Genomic DNA, 21,959 nt, shown 5'->3' with positions numbered 1-21,959 from the left:
TGTCCAATAATTATTATTAACTATAATTAGAACAAACTGAGGCACAATAAAGTTCAGGGCAAAGAAGCAGCATAGCTGTGATATAGTCAGCATTAGGGATAATGGCTTTAAGAAAACGTCTTACTGACCAAAAGTGATCGACAAAGGCTGGTCTTAGTCTTATGATGAACAGTGGGAAAAACAATTTTATAATTTTATTTCTGTAAAACTGGATGTGGAAGAAGCCATGTTAGGGAAGGTTCTCAATAAGAAGAACTAGTTGCTTCAAAATCTGTTCCTTATTGTCTCTATCCAGGATGACCTTGGCAAGAGCAACCACAAAATAAAAACCAGGACAATAATAGTTACCACTTATTGAGGAGGTATTATGTTTTCTAAATATCAGTCTCAGTCTTTATTTTTTTAAGAGAAAAATTCTCTTTTTGGAAAATAGTCACTATTCCCGTGGAAAGTCTCCATCACCAGCCCTGTTTGGGGCTTCTGTCAGTTCTGTTATCATGTTTTATAGGGAGTATGGAATCTTAGCTCAGGCTACTATGACAAAATACCAAGGCTAAGTGGTTTAAAACAACTAACATTTCTCAGAGGTCTGGAGGCTGAAAGTCTGAAATCAGGGTGCCAGGATGATTGGGTCCTGGGAAGGACTCTTCCTGACTTGCAGAAGGCTACCATCTTGCTGTGTCCTCACATGACACAGAGAGGGAGCTCTGGTCTCTTCCTCTTCCTATGAGGGCACTAATCCCATCATGGGGGCCCACCCACATGACCTCATCTAAATCTAACCACCTCTTAAAGGCCCCATCTCCAAAGCATCACATTGGAGGGTTAAGATTTCAACACATGAATTTAGAGGGGACCCATTCAGACCATAACCGTGGGGAACATAGGATGCTGCCCAGGAGGAGGCAAGGTCACAGTGAAAGTCCACTGGCCTCCTGGGGGGAGGTGTCAGTCAAGGTCAAGGTCAACCCTGGAACCTGTAAAACATCTGCATGTGGGTTTAGCACATGGAGCCTGGGGTACCTTTCACTAGTAAATGGGTTCCTTTTTCAGAACTACATCTTTATGATCAATGCTGAGGTTTTGAAACTGGTGCTAGAGATAAAATTTGGTTTCACCTCCTGTCGATGACCACCATCTCTATAATTCAGGAGTGATGATATGGACACAGACCTCCAAGTAAGGCAAGTAACTCCCTTTGCTCTCTAATATAAACATGTGGTATTTGTTCTGTAAGCTCCTCCAGATGACAATGAGGTAGTAGCAATAACCCAGCTAATATCTCAGAGCACTTAATGCATCTGTTAGACTTTGAGCTAAATGCTTCCACAAAGCCTATCTTTTCATCTTCAAAATAATCTCATGGGTTATTGTTCTGTGTTTTGGTTTTTGTTTGGGGTTTTTTTGCCATTCTAATATGTGACAATCTAGGCTCAAATTACATAACCTGCTCCCAGTTACACAGCTTGAAGGTGGTGAAGCCAGGAGACTAGGACAGATTGCAGGACTTCGGGGTTCACAATGTTTAATTACTATGTTATATTACATCTTCAACCTGCACCCTCACGTGCCACTTCCTTCCTTGGAAAGGAAAAACCCCCTTGGAGGGCTCTGGGAGATAATGATAGATAGATAGATAGATAGATAGATAGATAGATAGATAGATAGATAGATAGATGATAGATAGATAGATAGATAGATAGATGATAGATAGATGATAGATAGATAGATAGATAGATAGATAGATAGATAGATAGATGATAGATAGATGATAGATAGATAGATAGATAGATAGATAGATAGATAGATAGATGATAGATAGTAGATAAACAGATAATTTTTGTCCCCATTCCATCCTGAGGAAATTGATTTTGGGTCTAAAAAAATGCAGGTTGTATTTGAGGATGTGCCTTCCGTTGTGTTTGTGGGTACCAATCCAGGCCATGGCATGGAAACCTCTGATGGAAGAGTCTGGAGCTCTGGTAGTAAAATAGATAAGTAGCTTTTCTTATTTCATTTTCTGGAATTGCTATCCAAAAATAGCACAGGGACATTTCCTACTGGGCCCAGATGACCTGGTCCACACACTCTTAGGCTGCGGGAAAAGTGGGGATGAGCTGGAGCTGAGACCCAGGCCCCTCAAGATTGGCCATGGCTGAGTTTGTCTGGTGGTTCGTGCAGGCAACGATGTGACAGCAAAGTCCTGTGACAGGCCACATGCATATAGAAGTCCCTAACCCCATGACAACTTTCTGGAGTGGTCCCCTACAACATCTGGGGATCCGTTAGATCTACAAAAATGTGTGGGCTGAGTCCTGTAAAAGAAAGAACTTCATTACTACAAAAGTTCAGAACTTTCATCATTTTACTGAGGATGACTTTCTGTTTAACAAAACCTTTTAAAGTTACCTGAGGTATTTTAGGCCTCTGTCATCCACTATAGAATTCTGAAAGCCATGCTTTATACAGGTAACCGATTTTAGGGTGGTTTTATTTTTGGAGACTGAGGCGGGATGAGGGTTGGGAAGCACAGATCACAGATGGGTAGCCTATTGTTTGGGACATTTGTTCTACCATGGACCAGACCCTTCTTACTGGAGGAAATGCAGAGGTGGGAAGCCTCTGTCCCTTCACAGTGAGCGTCCCTCACCATTAGAAAGATGAAAGGGAGTCAAAGTAAATATGCTTTTTTCTCTGTTCAAAGTCCGTTTTCTTCTTTTTCTGCCTGAAGCACTTCTCTGGAGCCCATTCAGTGCCCCTCCATTGCCTCTTGCACCAAAGCTGCCCAGTGTCACCTATAAGTCAATTACAGAGGGAAAAACACACAAAGCCATTACAAGGAAGCAAAAAGTATAAAAGGCTTGGCGAACCCTCAGAACACTGACACACAGCTAAGCCACAAGAAAGTAAGGACAAGAATGATTTCTGTTTGAAAGAATAAGGGTCAGTAAGTGGAGGAAGCTAAGATGTGACTGTTTTTCAAGTAAGGGTGATTGGGACTGGATTTGAAATTGACAAGTTTAAAAAAAAAGTGATATTTGGTCAATTTTTCCTAGATGAATATATTTTTAGCATGTGTCTTAAAGAGTGAAAATAACAGAAAATAAGTCAATGACGTTTGTTTTGTACCAAATGCATTAATATACATTAATGTTCTTAGATAAACAAACCTATGGGGGGCGGGCAGAAAGGAGAGGGAGGAGCATAGGTGATAAGGGCATTAAATTCAGGCAGCTGGGTTTTTTTGTTTTTTTGTTTTTTAAAGCTCTTTATTGGAATATAATTGCTTTACACTGTTGTGCCAGTTTTTGCTGTACAACAAAGCGAGTCAGCTGTATTTATACATATACCCCCATATCCCCTCCCACCCGCATGACCCTCCCACCCTCCCTATCCCAGCCCTCTAAGTCATCACCCATCATCGAGTTGATCTCCCTGTGTTATGCAGCAGCTTCCCACTAGCTATCTATTTTGCATTTGGTAGTGTATGTATGTCAATGCTACTCTCTCACTTCGTCCCAGCTTCCCCTTCGCCACTCCCCGCCCCTGTCCTCAAGTCCATTCTCTACATCTGCATCTTTATTCTTGCCCTGTCACTAGGTTCATCAGTACCATTTTTTTTAGATTCCATATATATGTGTTAGCATATGGTATTTGTTTTCCTCTTTCTGGCTTACTTCACTCTGTATGACAGACTCTAGGTCCATCCACCTCACTACAAGTAACTCAATTTCATTCCTTTCTATGGCTGAGTAATATTCCATTGTATATATGTGCCACATCTTCTTTATCCATTCATCTGTTGATGGGCATTTAGGTTGCTTCCATGTGCTGGCAGACAGCTGGTTTTTATTTCCACAGGGAGCACAGTGAGTTAAAGGGAGGTCTAAGGTTTGGAAAGAGTAATTTAGATGAGGCACTACACAAGGTGGAAAGAAAGAGGATGGCAGTAATCATCACCCACATAGGATATACGAGGCTGAGTCAAAAGTTATCCGCACTCCGGTTATATTAAAACTTCTGTAAATTCTATAGCCAGAGTGCAGATAATTTTTGGCTCACCCCTGTAAAATCAGCCTCTGGCCTCCATTCTTCCTCCCTTCCCTTTCCCCTCTCCCATACACCTCCCCCCCCCCCCCCAGTCCACTTTCAAAATGCTGCCTAAGTGATCCATCCCCAGATCCTTTCTCAGATGATGTCATTGCCCTGCTAGGAACCCTGCAGTGTCTTCCCCCCTCACTCAAAGCAAAAGTCAAGGTGGCCCCACAGCCCCCATCTGCACCTCCCCACCTTGGCTTCCACTCAGACCTCACCTCTCACTGCTCCCCCTCCTCACTCTGCTCTGGCCACACCAGCTCCTGGCTCCTCGCTGACAGCTCCCACCCCAGGGCTCTCCCGTCTTGTTCCTCCCCTAACCATTCAACTCTCTCCACGTCTTGGCTTTAGTGTCCTCTTACCTTGACCATTTGACTTAATATTGTAGGACTTTCCAGCCTGCTTTATTTTTCTTCCCAGTACCAATCACCCTCTGACACAGTCTATATTTTACTTTGTAATTTATCATCTTTCTTCTCCCTCTAAAATGCAGACCCCATGAGGACGGGGAATTTTTGTCTCTTTGGTTTGTTCCTCTTGCCGAGGACAGCCTTGACAGAGTCAGTATTCAATACATTCCATACATTCAGGTCAATGCTTTGAATCAACCAGGATGAACAGGATCATGAGGAGGGTACCATTGACTCAGTTTCACAACTGGGAAGAAGCTCCTTTTGAGGTGGGAAAGGGAACACACCTAGGGATTGTTATTTGTCGTGAGGTTAATATTCCAAGTACCCCTGCAAGCAACAACTGTCCGACAAATATGTAGGCTCTAAGCTTGTGTTCTTCCTAACTGTTAATTTCATAAATTCCTGCACAAACCTGGAGAGAACAGGCAAGACACTTAGCCTTGAAACACATTCTGATTTTTTTTCCTCATGTATATGATCTGTTAATTAAATCTTGTCCGTGAGTTTCATTATGTGATGATGGTGAGCAGCCAGACTGGTGGGGGAGGGGAGGGTGAGAACACTGGCTATTGGAGGTGATACTTCCTGGTGGAGATCAAGGGTGGGCCCCTCCTCTATCTTGTCAAGCAGCGTCTCTTTAGGGAGGGGGTGCAGGAAAGAGCAGAGGGGAGTAAGGGGGTGGTAGTGTGAGAAAAATAGGAGAATTAATAGACCTATCTCTTGTGGTTTCTTCTGGATATAGTTATCTGAAATTCAAAGCACAAAATCTAAGCCTTTATTTTAGCAAACCCAAACTACTTCTTGTCACATGCCATTTGCTAAACACACAGAGAAAGAGAGAGAGAGAAAGACAGACAGAGAGAGGAAGGGAAGAAGGGAGGAAGGAAGAGAAAGAAAAAAGAAATGTTCCTCAATGTAATTTCATTATAGCACTTGACCCACGGCCACCACCACCACCCAGCAGCTTCCTGGGACACTGATACATCTGGCTGAGTGGAAACTTCTGGCCTGTGTTTCTTGATTCTGCAGTTTCCATCATCTCCACCCTCCGGAGGTCATGGCTGATGAAGTGGCTTAGTGCACAAGCCTTTGGGTCTCTGGGGAAGAAGTTTCAAATCCAGAGCTTAGGTCCTAAATAAAGATGAAGGGGTTGGCCTAACGGTATGCCCCTCTTTGGGAAGAGTGAAAGGCACACTAGTGGTGAGTGTTAACCTGGTTCGGAAGCAGCACAGCCAGGAACGGGGTACATGGAGCCTCAATCAGAGAGACTGGCAACAACCACAGGCCCCTGACTCTGAATTCATTCCGGGCCTTTTCAAACACGATGTGAATTTTTTTCAAAAGAAAGCACAGTGTGACTGTTTGTTCACTGGCCGAGAGAAGCATGTTATTTGGCAGAAGTGCCCATTTGGGCTCAAATAATTTAATGGAGATAAAGTAGTCCGCGATTATCAGCACATTATGAAAAGAGCGACAGATCCATTCTCTTGCCTTCTCTCTTGACAGGTGTATTTCTACTGGATTTGCCGGGATCCAGGAGCCTTTGAGTGGTTTGCAGATCTCTTACTCTCGCTGGAAACACGGATGAGTGAGCAAGGGAAAACTCACTTTCTGAGCTATCATATATTTCTTACCAGCTGGGATGAAAATCAGGTATTGTTAAGACTCTGAGAATGAGTAATGTTATATAACTTGTCTAATGATGGAGCAAAAAGAAGAGGGATAATTTCAATAATGAGCTATACGGTTATCTGGTAGCATGAAAGTATTATGTTTATGTTCTTTAAAAGAAAAAACAGAATCAAATAAAACCAGATTAGAAAGAGCTATTCAAATTGTAGCAATAAAAGAACCAACCATTAACTTGCTGAGGAATAGAAAGATTGGAAAAGAGGTTGGTTAAGGGGAGAAAACCCCAAGTTTGGAAACCCAAGAAAAATTATGTCACTAAAAGTTCCATTTGTCGTTTTAGTAACATCAGGTGAATATTATGGGTTGGCCATGTTGTCTCATTGAGCTTCCAACTGGTTCTAATTCTATGCTTTGAGTTGTTCAGAGTTAAACAGAAAAACTTCCCAGGTGTTGACATTCAGCATTATGTATTGTAAAGTATGTGCGCTCCTACCGAAAATAATTACTGTGAGTACATGATTTATCTAGAGATTTATTTTTCTTAAGGCAGTGTTAGAAATCGTGTGCATGTTATGATCTTCTGTTGGGGCAGGTGTTCTGCTGTGTCCTGTATTAATGACATATTAAGGTTGAGTTTACCGAAAATAATGAATATCAAATTATTGCACTGTGGTGGTACTTCAGTGTTATTAGTATTGAATGATAACTATTACATTTTAAATCTTTTTTAACTCCTCAAGTGTGGACTCTAACAATGCAGTGATTACTAGGTTATGACATTTATGTTCTAATCAGCACTTCTGTGACAGCTACTATATATATTTACTTTGAGGAAAGTATGTTGGAGCCAAAGAGATTTGCATTAGTCACTAAATTTACAAATGAATGAGCTCCTGGGCCCCCAGCTAGCTTGTCTCTCTCTCTCTCTCTCTCTCTCTCTCTGTCTCATGTTGGCTCTATAGAACATCACTGTAATTTGACTCTGTGCTTCTGCAATTGAATACAACTTTGCTTGAAATTCAGTAGCTAAACAATTTTTAGGGTCTTATTTGCAGTCGGCCTTAAATATTTAATCCTCTGGGATACTTTGAAATAGAGATTTCTTGGGAACTAGGCTCAAAACATCTTCATGAATTAAATAGTGTTAATTATATTTTCCAAACAAACTTTTTTTTCTTATTCAAATGGGATTTCTGACTAACGATCCATTTGGTGAAGGACAAACACAGCCTTTGTCTTCTGCTTTCAGGTCCTGTGCTTGCTCTTCTGCTTCTAAAGTGAATCAATCCTGAGTGTCCATTTAGGCAACCCCAGTCATATGGAAGTTGCCAGATGGAGGCTGTGTTTGATTTTGTAACAACACATCTCTGCCACTTCTAAAAGTACACTAGAAGAGATACTTTTCCTCTGAATACAAGTAAATTAAAATAGACATGTTCTTAAATTTCTGCCATGACATGTTGGAAATTCTTGAGACGCTTAAATTTCAGGACAAAATAATTGGTACATGCTGTCAGTCAGGAATCAAGAGGCTGTTTTAGAAACAGCCAATTGCTAAACTGAATTCAACAATCTCAAAGTGGCAGAATGACAAGAACAGAAGGGACAGATGGAAAAGGTACTATGAAGGGCAAATCAACAGGGTTTGGAGATTAATTGCATATTGGGCTGAGAAATATGGAGCAAATATAATTCCAAATGTTGGAACATCAGTGATTGGTAGCTGGACGGTACCACGGATGGAAGTGGGAAAGCTCTTTTTTCCATTGAATAATGCCCAAACTCCTTAGCAAATACTTCCAGGCCCCTCCTGACCTGACAGCAACCCACTTGCTCTGTAGAATTCCTGTCCTTTGCCTCTGGCACCAATGCCACCAAACGCATGCTCTCCAGTCACGCCAAGGACTCTCTTGCTTCCATCTCCCCTCATGCTGTTTCCTTTCCCTGACATGTCACTCAGTGCCCTCTGTCCCTCCTGCTACCTACTGCATGGAATCATCCTTTAAAGCCTAGTCCCCACTGAGGCCTTCCCCAGTCCTCTTAGGCAAAATTACTTGGGGTTTCACCAGAGCAATATGCTTACTTCTCCAGTGCACTTTGGGTGGTGGTCTGACTCTGGTCAAAGTAGTTGCACTCGTGGTCTGTCTCTCTCTCCAGTGACCAGCTCCTCACAGAGCAGAGACCTTCTCTCTTTCTTCTTTGTACAACTCCATTCATAGCACCCTGCCTGCCTATGGAAATCACTTAACAGTTGTATGTGGAAGTAACTTGAAGTCACAAATTATTTGGAAAGTGAGAAGATTCATTTTCAGCTATGATGGTCAATTTGAAGGAACAGAAAAAATTCTACATAAAAATATGTTCGGGGAGTTTGAGATGCAGAACTCTACTCAGACAGAAAGACGAGACCTTGGGAGAGAAAGTTTGAATCCACCTTTTTGTAGGTTATGTTAACTGGGTTGTGAAAATGGGAACTCTTTGGGGAGTAGTGGTCCGAAAGAGATGCAGAGAGCTGAGCTAGAGACTGAAGAGGCAGCTACATATCGAGGCAGGAGAATATGATAAGAAAATAGCAGCTACTGTTTCTTTCTTGAATCAGAAGAAGAACCAGAGAGAAGTAGAACTAGGATTTTGTAATGCAAATAGACTCAAGAAGAAGCAATGTTTAGCCACACGGTGGAGCAGCCGAGGAAAATAAGGCCTGAGTTGGCACTTAGAGGACTCCCCTGGTGGCGCAGTGGTTGAGAATCTGTCTGCTGATGCAGGGGACATGGGTTCCATCCCTGGTCCGGGAAGATACCACATGCCGAGGAGCAACTAAGTCCGTAGGCCACAACCACTGAGCCTGTGCGCTATGGCCTATGTGCTGCAGCTACTGAAGCCCGCGTGCCTAGAGCCTGTGCTCCGCAACAAGAGAAGCCACCACAATGAGAAGCCCACTCACCACAACTAGAGAAAGCCCCAATGAAGACCCAACGCAGCCAAAAAAAAAAAAAAAGACTTTTCACTTTTAGTCAAAAGGGAGTCGACTGTCTCTGCCTTCTTATTCCACCCACTGCTAGAACCAGCTTCCTCTAGGGCACCAGTCCATCCTACTGTTAAGCAAGAGAGCTCTGGGGGTGCAACACTGCCATTCTAATCTGGAGGCCAACGCAATTCTGACCTTGAGTCCCAGGTCCGATAAAAGGGCTTCTGCCAGTTTCCAAGGCTCAATCCTCAACTACCGTCTCCATTCTTATCCCTGAACTCCTGTCTCATATTTCGTGCTTTACTCTCTGTCTTGATAAACCTGCCTATAAAGAGGGTGCAACCCTCGTCCTGCCTGTCTTGCCTGGAGTCCTATTACCAAACTCAATTCCTGTAGTAGCCCTGCTACCTGGGTTCAGACTTGCCTGCTGGCAACTTCCTGCAGCCTGGATTTCTGCAACTCCACCAAAGTCTGCCACCATCTACTGGCCTGTTAGGGCCCAGCCTCCCTATCCCTGGCTGCTTTCCTAGACTGATAAGAAGCCCAGCCGGGAAAGCCAGGCTTGCAACACGATTGTGGGGTAAGAATTGGGCCCAGCAGGGTTGTTGCCCAAAATGGTCAGACAGTGTGAGCAAATGAAGCACCAAAGGGTAAAACCCATGAGCTCAAGCGCTGTGGAGGGATCTGAGCACAGCGGCCACACATCCCAGGAGGAAAGAAGCAAAAATCCTTCTTACCTACCAGAGTTCAGCAGAGGCTGAAACAAATGATAGCAACTTCAAAACTCATCACTGGGACTCCCTAAGTGGTGCAGTGGTTAAGAATCTGCCTGCCAATGCAGGGGACACGGGTTCGATCCCTGCTCCAGGAAGATTCCACATACCATGGAGCAACTAAGCCCATGCACCACAACTACCAAGCCTGCACTCTAGAGCCCGTGAACCACAACTATTGAGCCCATGTGCCACAGCTACTGAAGCCTTCGCGCCTAAAGCCCATGCTCTGCAACAAGAGAGGTCACAGCAATAAGGAGCCCCGGCACCACAGCGAAGAGTAGCTCCCGCTCACCGCAACTAGAGAAAGCCCATGTGGAGCAACGAAGATCCAACACAGCCAATAAATAAATACGTAAATAAATAAAATAACTCATCACTGGGCATGGCGCTGCCGCAGGCTCTTATTTCTTGACCACTCAGTGCCTGGGTGATTTCATGTAATTTGAAGGCAAACTGTTGGCCACAGAGCTCCAGCCATGTCCCTTACTAGGCTCTGGCCACCTCTGCCTGCCAGATTCAACATACTCCCAGCACTTGAACCTGGACACAGGCAGTTTCACTCAGTAGGCAGATCTGACTGTAAAATCCAGCTTCACCTTGGGCATTTTCTATCACTATATCAGGGCCCTTCCCGAATCCCCAAGGTTTACTATGCAGTGAATGGGGACAGGGCTAGAGACTACTTTTTTAGAAATTTGGCAGGAAAAAAAAAGGAAATAGCTTAGTGCTTGTTTTCCCTTACCCCTTTTTACTGTATAACTCGCATCCTTTCAAGAAAAGTCTTCTTTCCAGGCTTACGTTTCTGTACATCAACCACATAGAAGGCACTTTGTTTCAATAGTGCCCAAGGGCGAATACAAAGAGATTCCCATAAAAAGTTGTGTATTAAATCTACAAATGAGCATAATTATTTCATCCTTCATTTATTAGAGGTTCTTTTTTTTTTCTCTCTAAATGTCATCTAATACAATTCTTACTTTAGGCCTTTCACATAGCTTTACACTGGGATGAAAATACTGACGTGATTACGGGATTAAGGCAGAAAACCTTCTATGGAAGACCGAACTGGAATCACGAGTTCCAGCAGGTAGCCTACAGTCACCCCAGGTAAGGCAGCTCTCTCCTCCCCCTGCTGGGGGGAGCCTCCGTGGAGAGACACAGGCTCCATTGCTGCTGGAGTGGAAAGCTCTCGGATACAAACTGGTCAATCTGCAGCAGTGGGCAACTTGTTTAGAGATAAAACAGATACCTTAGAAAAGGTGGTCATGGGATATCTCAGGGACCACAAACCTCTGCTTGACCAGCTTATAACATCTGACAAGGATCAATTGCATTGAAAGTTTTCACACTTAAACTCAATTAAAGATGACATTCTTTTTTTTAAATTTTATTGAAGTATAGTTGATTTACAATGTTGTGTTAATTTCTGCTATACAGCAAAGTGTCTCAGTTATACATATATACATTCTTTTTCCTATTCTTTTCCATTATGGTGTATCACAGGATACTGAATATAGTTCCCTGTGCTATACAGTAGGGCCTTGTTGCTTCTCCATCCTCAATATAATATAATATAATATAATATAATATAATAATATAATATAATAGTTTGCATCTTCTAATCCCAAACTACCAATCCTTCCATTCCCCACCTGCCTCCTCTGAGTCTGTTTCTGTTTCTTAGACATGTTCATTTGTGTCATATTTTAGATTTCACGTATAAGTGATATCATATGGTATTTGTCTTTCTCTTTCTGACTTACTTTGCTTAGTATGATAATCTCTAGGTCCAGAAGGTAATCCTTAAACTCCCTATGCCTCCAAGAAATCTTGGGCGAGCACAATTGATCTCTAATTACTCGACTGGAGAATTCACTTACGGCAAACTGTAAACTGGATCTAGCATATCTAGCAAAGCAGGCAAAAATATTCTAAAACCAAGCAGAGATTTGGGATGGTAGTAAGGACCCAGGACCTGAAGTCTGAGTACTGGCTCTGCCATTAGCACCAGTTTACCTTGAACAGGTTGTTTAACCTGGCACTGACTTAGTCCCCCTCTCCGTAAATTGCAAATAGTAAAACTGTTTACCTCCTAGGCTTCTGTGAGGATTAAATGTGTGAATACTTAACAACATGCCTAAACAGTGCTTTGAGTTCAGTAAATGTTAGCTGTTATCATGAGTATTATTATGTTAATTATTACTATTATTATTATTATTATATGATAAACTTCAATGTAGAGGAAGAAGAGCATTTGTTCTGGGACTATAAGACAGGAGTGAAGGCTGTGCTTTCTGATTCTAGAAGATTCTGGTTATGTGACCTTAGACAAGAGTGTTTGTTTGAGCCTTTGGACCTCACTGTAAAACATGAATGACTCTATGCATCCACAGTGTTATTTTCATATTTTAAAAATGCGTAGGACATTGAAGAGCTTGGTAAAGTGCCAAGCACTAATACTAAGTTGTTGTTATTATATATCACTTAAATCAGTCTTAGTTTTGAAACCCCATCACCTAGAGCTGTTGAAAGTAGCATGTCCTAATATCGTCATTGTTAAAGAATAGTTTCCATATTTGAGGAACGTCCTAAAGGGGGCAAGGGAGTGTGCCACGTGGACAATTGGGAAAGAGCAAAGGGCAGCACATGCCAAGGCCCTTAGGCAGGAGACACTGTTCCTGGTGTGATCCAGGAGGCCAGTGAGGTTGGAACACAGGGGTTGAAAGGAAGAATAGCAGGAGAAGGCATTTAGGAGAGACAACTGGGGGACAGTTACAGATCATTTTATTTGGATTTTACTCTGAGAGGGAAGCTACTTGAAGAATTGAGCAGAAGAGTGAAATGATCCATCCATTTTATGTTTAATTGGATCCCTCTGGCTGCTGTAAGAGACAAGATTATAAGAGGCCTTGAGCGGAAATGGAGAGGCCAGTGAGGAGGTGGCCTGCATTGGGGGGGATGGCAGTGGAGGTGCTGAGAAGCCTTTGGATTTTGGATATTTTTTGAAGGTAGACCCGGCATGACTTGCTGATGGGTTGGCTGGGAGACACAGCCCAAGCTAGAATGGGGTTCCCACTGACTGAGACGAGGGTGACTGTGGGAGTGGTTGGTAGGCATTGGGTGTCAAGAGTCCAGTTTATCAACATGTCTAGCTTTAAGATGCCTGTTATGCATCCAGGCAGGCATGTCAAGTAGGCAGATGAATGTGAGTCAGAAGTTCAGGGGGGAAGTTCAGGCTGGAGATACATGCCTGGGAGGTGTCAGCAGATAAATTGTGTTTGGAGCCACGAAATTAAATGAGATGGATAAAGAAGCAAATATAGATCAACAAGAGTTCCAAGAACAACAATATTTGGAGGGTAGGGAAATACAGTCTCTACTTGCAGGTTATGGAGTTCAGTATATATCATTCATCACTATTTTATTAATCATGTCATTTAAGTCTTCTATAGGACACTTTTACTATCCACTGTATCAGTAATGAACCATTAAAAGTAAATAAAAATCTACTAAGATATTTCTGACTAATTCCCTATTTCCTGTGATTTCCCCATTCTCTTCACACCTTTCCCCCCAGTTCTGGCACTGCAGCTTTGTGCTCTTCCTTCTCAGAGGTTATTCCTTCATTAAACGTTTTATAGTTCCCTGGTATTTTTTCTGCTCCGTGGAATACTTCTCTGGTGGATATTATTCATCTTTTGGTCAATTTGACTGTTTTGTTTTATATTTTTTCTTATATTCTGTTTGTGCCAGGACTATTCCTTTGTTTTAAATTTATTGTCATTAAATATCTTAGACTTCCCTGGACCAGCTATTTGAAGGAGGTTTGGTGAAGAGGGAGGTATGGAGGAGGGACCAGGTAGCTGTCCAAGGTTCATAACCCATCCAATTTCAGTGGCCTCTTCTGTGCTCTGTGAGGCCCCCAGCCAACCCTCTCTGCACCCTGCACCCAGGCAGCCTTTGTGAGACACCCTGGACCCAAAACAATGTTTGTTGTGGAGGTGCCAGACCCTTGACCACATCATACCAGTGCCAGCCCAGGGAAGAGATAGTTAGGGGTGCTTGTGGGGGAGTTACTTCTGATCTTGAATTGTCCTGAGAGTAAAAGATTTCCAATAGAAAAGACCAAGAAAATTTTAACCTTTGGCTTCAGAGTTAAGGGCAGGAGCTAGTGGACCAGCTTCACTCTCTCTTCCCCACCTTGGGCTCAGCCTCAGATGCCCTATAAGAGCTGGCCAAGCCCCATGGAAAGTGGTTTTGGAACTCTGCAGGCATCACTCCTGAAACCCATTTACTTGCTTCATTTCACCTTTTGCCTTGACTCATGCTGATGCTTGGTCTAGAATCCAGTTCTCACCCTCCATCTGTCCAAATGTGCTGCTTTGAACCCATCCCAGCTTCTGGAGCCTCAGAATCCAGTTCCTCTGTGTCCCTTACTCAACACCCAGTCCCAGCTCCTAGATTCCCAGCCTCCTCTGAACCCTGAAAGTCACCTTTCTTCTCACACCCATCCAGTACTTCTTGTCCAGAGGCAGAGACTGGGTTATTTTATCTGCTGTTTCCTTAAAAAATTATAGATAGAGAACTAGCAAAGCATTACAAACTTCTATGTTACAATCACATTGCTATTTTATCATTTTGGAAAAAAGTCTATTCATCTGATGGATGTTTTACACTCAGTTTTCAATTATCATGGGATGAATGTTCCCAAGTTGCAGGCTGTTGACACGGACAAATATATCCAGGTTTTTAAGTTTTTGTAGATGTCGGCTCTTTGCTGTGACTGTCCCTTGTTGACGCCTCACGTTGTATTTATTTATTTGTGTTACACATGAAGTTTGCAGCCCACTGGGAAGGCCTTTCAGACCAAACCATTTAATTACCTCCCTTCCCTCAGAAAGGTGTGAGCCAGAAACACAGCATCAAGAGACCAAGAGTGGAACTGAGTTTGCACAAACTCTGCCTCCAAAATTATATTGTGTCGTGCTGAGAAGTGAGTTCATCTGATTTTGCAGGGAGTGAGGAGTAGAGAACAGTTTGAAGGTGGGGAAACTATATAGCTGTCACTTTTCTCATTGCCCTTGTGAGGATTGTGTTCATTCCTTTTCAGAAGCCATAATCAAATTGTAGTACATACATGTATTAAAGCCCAATTGAATTTTTCAGCAAAACAAACATGGAAACTCTCTCTTCCTAATGGATGACTTCATCTCTCCCAGAGTAGAAGAAATCCATCAAGGTTTGGATGTCACTGAATCAAGACTCTGTATCATGCTTCCTTGCCCCAAATTCTGAAAACAGTGTATTTATAATAGCCTTAGACTCTAGAACACCACAACTTATTATGTGGCTTCAACTATCAATGTAATTAATATTAGACACACGTAGGCAAAGATCAATTATCATTTTATCCATGGCATGCCAGATCCCTGGGAAAAGAGAAGTCACCAGTAAAAGGCTTAGCATTACTCTTCCAAAAGACTTTTTAAATGACCTCCTTAAAATAATTTTGTTTTCTGCTGTGTAAAAGAAGATTTATGTTTAATGAAGCTTTTAATGAAGAAATCTCAGAAAGAGAATGCCAATAGAATCTAATTTTTAAACAAGAAAATCTAATATTGAGAAGTATTTCAATATCCTGGCCTTTGTCCAGATATAAATAAAACACACAATTCAATTATTGTTCTGCACAAAGGACAAAGTCACATTAATTTTCCTCAAGATGGTTATTAAAGAGATAAACAGTATGTTTACCCCTGATTATGTCAAGGAGATGTTTGTTCCCAAGCCTTCTTGGCTACTCTTATAAGTCAGGTCTGTCCTGTCATTAGCTCATATCTTTTGGCAAAGATGGGCCAGAAAGAATTGGTGGATTTGTTCGTGGCCTCAGAAAAGATTCTTTGTTCTTGAGGGTCTTTGAAGTAGGCTCTCAACTATTTCTATTCATCAGCGCGAAGCCAAGGATTCTTAGGGCTTACTCTTTTAAAAACATTTACCTGTTCACTTAAAGCTGGAGTCTGTTCTTGTTCTAAGAAGAAGGAGTTAAATCAGAGGAATAAAGGGAAGAGGGGCAAAAATATTTTTTTATAGAACATGAAAAACAGCACCAAAAATAAAGCTTGAAGGGAAGCAGATCAAAGGGAACAGTGCAGGCTATAAAGGAAGCAGAAAATTGCAAAAATAACAGTAATAGAGAAGCAAATTGATGGGCATCAAAATGAATACAAATAAGGAAAGGGAAAGACAAAATTGAAAAGAGATCAAAGACCAAGAGTAGAAAATAGGAAAGTGTATTCTGTTGTTTTTATGTGCAATTAATTTTCATAATGGTATCAACTGTATTACAAAAATACAAGCATAGTTTTTGTTGTTGTTGTTATTTTTACAAGTATAGTTTTAAAAAGAAGATCAATTGATACGGCCAAACTCACATGCATGTGACAATTGTATTTTTTTTAAGTTAGACAAGCACAGAAAATTACTCTACACACACAAACAATGGAAATTATTGTCCTAATTAAAATATAGTAGGTTAATTATATACATACACTGATATCTATGTCTTATTAATCTTTAGAAATATGTATCTTATGTAAAAATGGAAGCTGTATTTAATTTTTTGTAGATGTTCTCAATATGCTGCCAAGTTTTAGGCAAATGTTCAGAAAATCAGGAATTTATTCCCAAGAAGGTAGACAGAATGAAAATAAATATATCTTTATCACATCTAGCTACTTTTTTGATAAACACACATTATGCATGTACCCAGCCTTCTCAATTTGTAGATCAGTTGTTTTTAATTAACTGAATAAAACAATATTCCATAAGACTTCAATCTTTGATCTTACGTTTCACATAATATTTATAGCTTGCCACTTTTGACTTATCTACTAACTTCACCATGCCTTGTAGGCATAAAACTTTATGTAATTAATTATCATAAAAACCTTGAAGATTTGGCCCTTTTTTTCCCATAATTTCACTAGAAGTGTTTCTTTTCCCTTGAAGGAAAAAATAAAGAATAGAAGAATACTACCATTTGTTAGAACAGCACAACCCAACCCAACAGTGAAGGAAGGTGCCGACTTCCCATATGACTGGGAACTTCTCATCCATGTTGCATGAATGTATTTTAGACCACCCCTTGTTTTCAGAAATGTAAAAATACCTTTGTACTAAATTGAGTAAATGTGTCCATCTGGAACCACATTTGCTTGTGTGCACACCCTCCGGTTCTCATTTGTACGTGCATATGTGCAAAATGTTTTCAAACGATATTTTTAAGAAATTAACATTCTGATTATAGCACACAAGTCTGCCTATCTAAAAGGATATCCTAAACATTCCTTATATGACTAAATTGTTCAGAAAATTCAAAGAAATAGACTTAAGTGGAAATCCCACACAGAATAAATTGTAGCTTCCTGAGAAAAAGAAAGCCACCATAAACTTATGACTGGGTATTGTTAGCATATAATACTTTTGCACCAGGGGACATCCAGCCCTCCAGTTATAATCAAGTGAAGATTCAACAAAAGTTACTGGCATTATTCCACTTGTGGTGGGTGAGATTAAGGAGATGGGTGTACACGAGGTGGATTTATCATTAATCTGCAAATTTTCTTTGGTGATATTATCTATTAAATTGTTACATATGGCAAAGATACTAGGATATTTCTGTGCGACATATTTCTGTGTGAAGGTGTATATTTTTTAGTGTTTTTTCAGAGGGGAGACGGGACAAGATTGGCAAAAAATGTCCCTACCATTCCCAGGGATCCAATACTATGAGTCACTGCTTTCATTTCTCTCCCCTATTTAACCATGATGCCCTCAAGAGCAGCAACTTTATCTGTGCTCTTCAGAACCAAGCACAATCACCAGCTTCAGCAAGTGAAGGGACCATGAGAAGGGTGAGGAAGCTGGGACAAGAGTGCTGACTCTCACCTAAGAAGGTGGAGCTGGTGGGACGAGCAAGAGAAGTGTCTCGGCCATAAGCAAGCATGGTTAGGGATGCCTGTAGCCCCTAATCGGCAACTGAGTAATTAGTACGCCAGAGAAAAGTAGCAGAACGGCCGGCTACAAATCAACTGGGAGATGGGTTTAAAAACAAAATGGCCAGCACAGTTAACAGCTGTGGTTACGAAAAAGAAGGTGTGTACAAAATATAATTCTGCGTTGAATCATTTGGAGGCATTTCTAATGAAAAACATTCTCCCGGAAAGATTAACCAGACATTGTGTCCACTGTCTGATACCAAGCTTGTAGCTCTCGTTGTCTTCTTCCTAAGCCTCCATAAATCCACGGAAAGCTTCTGTTTATCGATTGTATTTGTAGAATGCACTCAGGGCATACAGTAATTTGATTTTTTTTAAACGGGGTTTAGGGTCTGCCCCTACAGGGTTATAACTTACCAAGCATAAAAGCCAACACATAAAAACAAACATACAATTTAAAGAGAGCAGGGCTCAAAGCAGCAGAACCTGGGAAGCCAGCAAGATGGTGGGATTACTCCTGGGTGCACCCACTCTCCCATATATCTGCTGGGCGGAGATCTCCTGGGAGGTGACATTTTGACTGCCTTTCAGGCGTGGCATCGCTGAACTGTTCTGAAAAATGCATCAAGCCCACAGAAAGGAGCACAATAGTTGTTTAGCAAATAAGAGGGGGACAGGAGGCTTTTCTTTATTGTTTAATCAGAGCTAAAAATAATGCCGTTAATGTTAACCATCTTTGCATCTTGTGTAAAATTTGTCCTTTTGCCATCAAAGTCAGCAGCCCAGACTGATCAACGCCGCTCATGTTGTCCCTGATCCAACGCCTCCCGTGTGTGGAAACTGCAGCTTGCAGGCTGTAAACTGAAGAATAATGCCTTGCGTTTTTATACTTCTTTTACAGAGAATCTCTTCTTTTCATTCTGAGCAATCGTGGGTAATTAACTTTATAGAAGAATTTTTTCCTTACCAATCCCATTAGGATTCTGTTGCACTTGTCTGTTGCCTCATAAAGGAAAAAAAAATGCTGCTGCATCTGTGCCTTAACCACTTTGTGGGGCTTCTCGGCTCCATGCTTCACAGTAAGCCTTCGTGATGAGAAAGGTCCATACTTCAAGTCACAAACGCTGAAGCAGGGAAACAAGGCAAGGGAAAGAATGCCGTAATGCCCAGAGAGCTGGTGAAGGACTGGCCTTTCCGCCTCAGTGGAAGGTAGATGATGAATGGCCTTTGTGAGACTTTTTGGTGATTGTATAACCATGCCAGTTACATAAATACAGAAGCATGTGTGCTCAGCTGTGCGGTGTAAGCACCACAACTTCAAAAGAGGCCGGGTAGCTGTGAACTGCTGGGGACACCAGTGGTATACCTGGCAGCCGGCAATCAGAATCCTTTGAAATCGGGTCTTAAAGGCAGAGCATCAAAGAGCATCTTCGCCATCTGCAAACAGTCACCGTAGCTGTAAAGGAGAAGGGCAATCTTAGCCTATTGGGAATGGGCCAGTGGGCAATCTCTTTAGTGACACCTACACTAATGGAAAAATATCACCACCCATAACTGTGTCTTTGAACATAGATGCAAGAATACCTCTGAGCAGCAGACTCCTCACGGGGAAGAGTTTTGCCTGACCTATCATTCAAAATGTTGCAGTCCAGAGCTCAAAAAACCTGTGCAAGAGTGCTGACCCAGAGAATCTGTAATCAGTGCTGGCTTAACAGCCCACGTCACATCTTGTGGTCAGCTTTGCGGAGCAGACAGACATCATGAGGGTCATAACATAAGACAACCGTTCCCGAGAGCCCACCATGTGCTAAGTCTGCTTTAACCCCCACAAAGGCGCTAAGAGTTTGGTATAGAACTGTCCCCATGGATAAATAAGGAAAGGGGGGCTTTGAGGAAAGAATTAACAGGCCCTAAAGTGTGTTAATTCTTCATGTTTCCCAGCCACAAAGTAATGGAATCAACAGCACTCTTAATCATTGGCTGATATTTCCATAAACACCTTAAAATAGCTTCATTAAGTCATAAACTCACATTTCTTTCAGTGGGCAATATTTTCTGAAAAAATATTTTCTTAAATTTATCCATGGGAATGATGTCTTTAAAAATAATACTTATACATTTTAAACATATTGTCATTACAAATGAATCCACTTGATAAGTTCCTTTGAAGCTAGAATTTGAAATGTAATTGAACCATCAATTTCCAACATGGATATTATGGTCCTGGAACACATAATTAAATGTGGATTCAATACATGGCAAAGAATCATGTTAATATACAAGCTAAGAAGAATGAGGTTAGAGAGGCATTTCCCAACAAAAACCGTGTGAGGTGGTAAAAGTGGTGCACTGGGCTGGTCCCGGAGTCCGAGGAGTTTCTCTAACACAGTGTTTGTCAAAGTGTAGCTCGTAGGTCCATGTGCTTTAACATCACGTGGGGGCCTTGCTAAAAATGCATTTGCTGGATTCAAGCTTGCGACTCTCTGTTTTAATAATCTGCCTAGATAACTTTATGCACAGCAAAGTATGAGAACTTTTGATCCGGACTAGAGCAACTAATTAAGCTTGTGTCAGAGATTGCAAAAAAAACTACAAGGAACAGTACGATGCAAGATAAGGGGAAAACATGGTCTCTACAAGTCCCTGTAGAGACTGGCCCTCCCACTTTCCAGAGACACCCTGAATCCTGGTGCAGACTCACTGTTTACATATAAGGAGAGCCGGCAGTTGTGTTTACAAGGAATTAGAGCAATCCTGGGACAGTCACTATATGCAAAAACACCTCTTTAACACTGTTTTCAAAAAAGCCATAGTTAGAGATGACAACTTTGGGGTGACTTCATTTGCAGCAATGTGATTTTCCTTTCCAACTCTTCTTTTTGGCCTTCTTTGGAAACTAAAGTAATTCCAATGGGAGAAATAAACTAAGTTGCTAGGACTTTTGCATAAATGTTATTAACTGTGAAAAGGCAGGGTTGAATAATAGTAACAAATAACTTTTAAAACCTTTTGGAACGCATTTTCTCATTTTGCTTTGGAGAAAACCTACCTCGTAGTCACTATTATCTTGGCTTTACTCGTGAGGAGATTGAGGTTCAAAGTCTTACTCAAGACCAGGCAGATAATAATGAGCAGGGCCCTTTACATATTCCTCCAACAAACATGTATTGATTGGCTGCTGCGTGCTGGATGCTGTTCTCGGTGGTAGGGTTACAGTGATGGGTAAAACAGACCAGGTCCCTGCTCTCAGGGAGCTTACATGCTAATCACCAATCCAAGAGGATGCTAATCAAGGTCACCAGACGATATCACCTCTCTATCAAGACATCCTCGCCTGTCATCATGGCCCCTGCCAGCCTCAGTCTTCTTGGCATCACCTACCTGTGTGATGCAGGGCATAACAGGACTCTGGGAACCTGTGGGAGAACATGGTGCTGAAAGTAAGAGAAAAGAATCTAGGAAAAAAGAAAGTGGGTGGAGAAAAACAAACACATAAAGCCACAACAGCAGCTGCTCACTAACTGTATCATTCTGTCTTGGCTGCTGGCTGGCCTTGCCCGGTGTAACACGTTCTCTTCTTGTCTTATCTCCACTGCAGCAGCAGCATTGGAGTGTTCTTCTGTGGACCCAACACTCTCTCAAAGATAATTCAAAGAATGTGCCGCTTGTATTCATCAGCTGACCCCAGGGGAGTTCATTTTTATTACAACAGAGAAAGCTTCTAGACTTCGAAGAAAAAAAAATCCACGTGTCGTGTAAGTGGCTACAATCATATAGGTCAAGAGTCGGGCAACGTTTCCCATAAAAGGGCCGAGTAATAATTATTTTAGACTCTGTGGACTGTATGGTCTCAGTTGCAACTATTCAACTCTGCCATTGCAAGCACTACAGTAGCCCCAGATCCTCAACAAATGGGCGTGGCTGTGTTCCAGCCAAACTTTATTTAGGGACACCAAAATCAAATTTCATAGAATTTTCCTCTGTTATGAAATATTCTTCTTTTAATTTGTTTTCAACAATTTACAAGTGTAAAAGTCATTCTTAGTTCATGCGCTATCTGAAAAACGGGGAGTGGGCC

The 21,959-nt window shown here is 41.7% G+C and overlaps 1 protein-coding gene across 1 annotated transcript in view; it reads left to right on the top strand.

Moving 5' to 3' along the window:
• Positions 1-21,606, top strand: part of NOX3 (NADPH oxidase 3) — a 58,016-nt gene extending 36,410 nt beyond the window's left edge. The window contains exons 11-13 of the mRNA XM_057739548.1: positions 6,015-6,161; positions 10,867-10,991; positions 21,480-21,606. Coding sequence (XP_057595531.1) covers positions 6,015-6,161; positions 10,867-10,991; positions 21,480-21,606 — 399 coding nt within the window. The remainder of the gene's footprint in view (positions 1-6,014; positions 6,162-10,866; positions 10,992-21,479) is intronic.
• The last annotated feature ends 353 nt before the right edge of the window (positions 21,607-21,959 follow it).

The sequence above is a fragment of the Hippopotamus amphibius genome, chromosome 6 (assembly GCF_030028045.1).
Source record: "Hippopotamus amphibius kiboko isolate mHipAmp2 chromosome 6, mHipAmp2.hap2, whole genome shotgun sequence".
In the NCBI taxonomy this organism is placed as follows: domain Eukaryota; kingdom Metazoa; phylum Chordata; class Mammalia; order Artiodactyla; family Hippopotamidae; genus Hippopotamus; species Hippopotamus amphibius.
The sequence above is the reverse complement of the archived record's forward strand: the minus strand, read 5'-3'. Positions and strand labels throughout refer to the sequence as shown.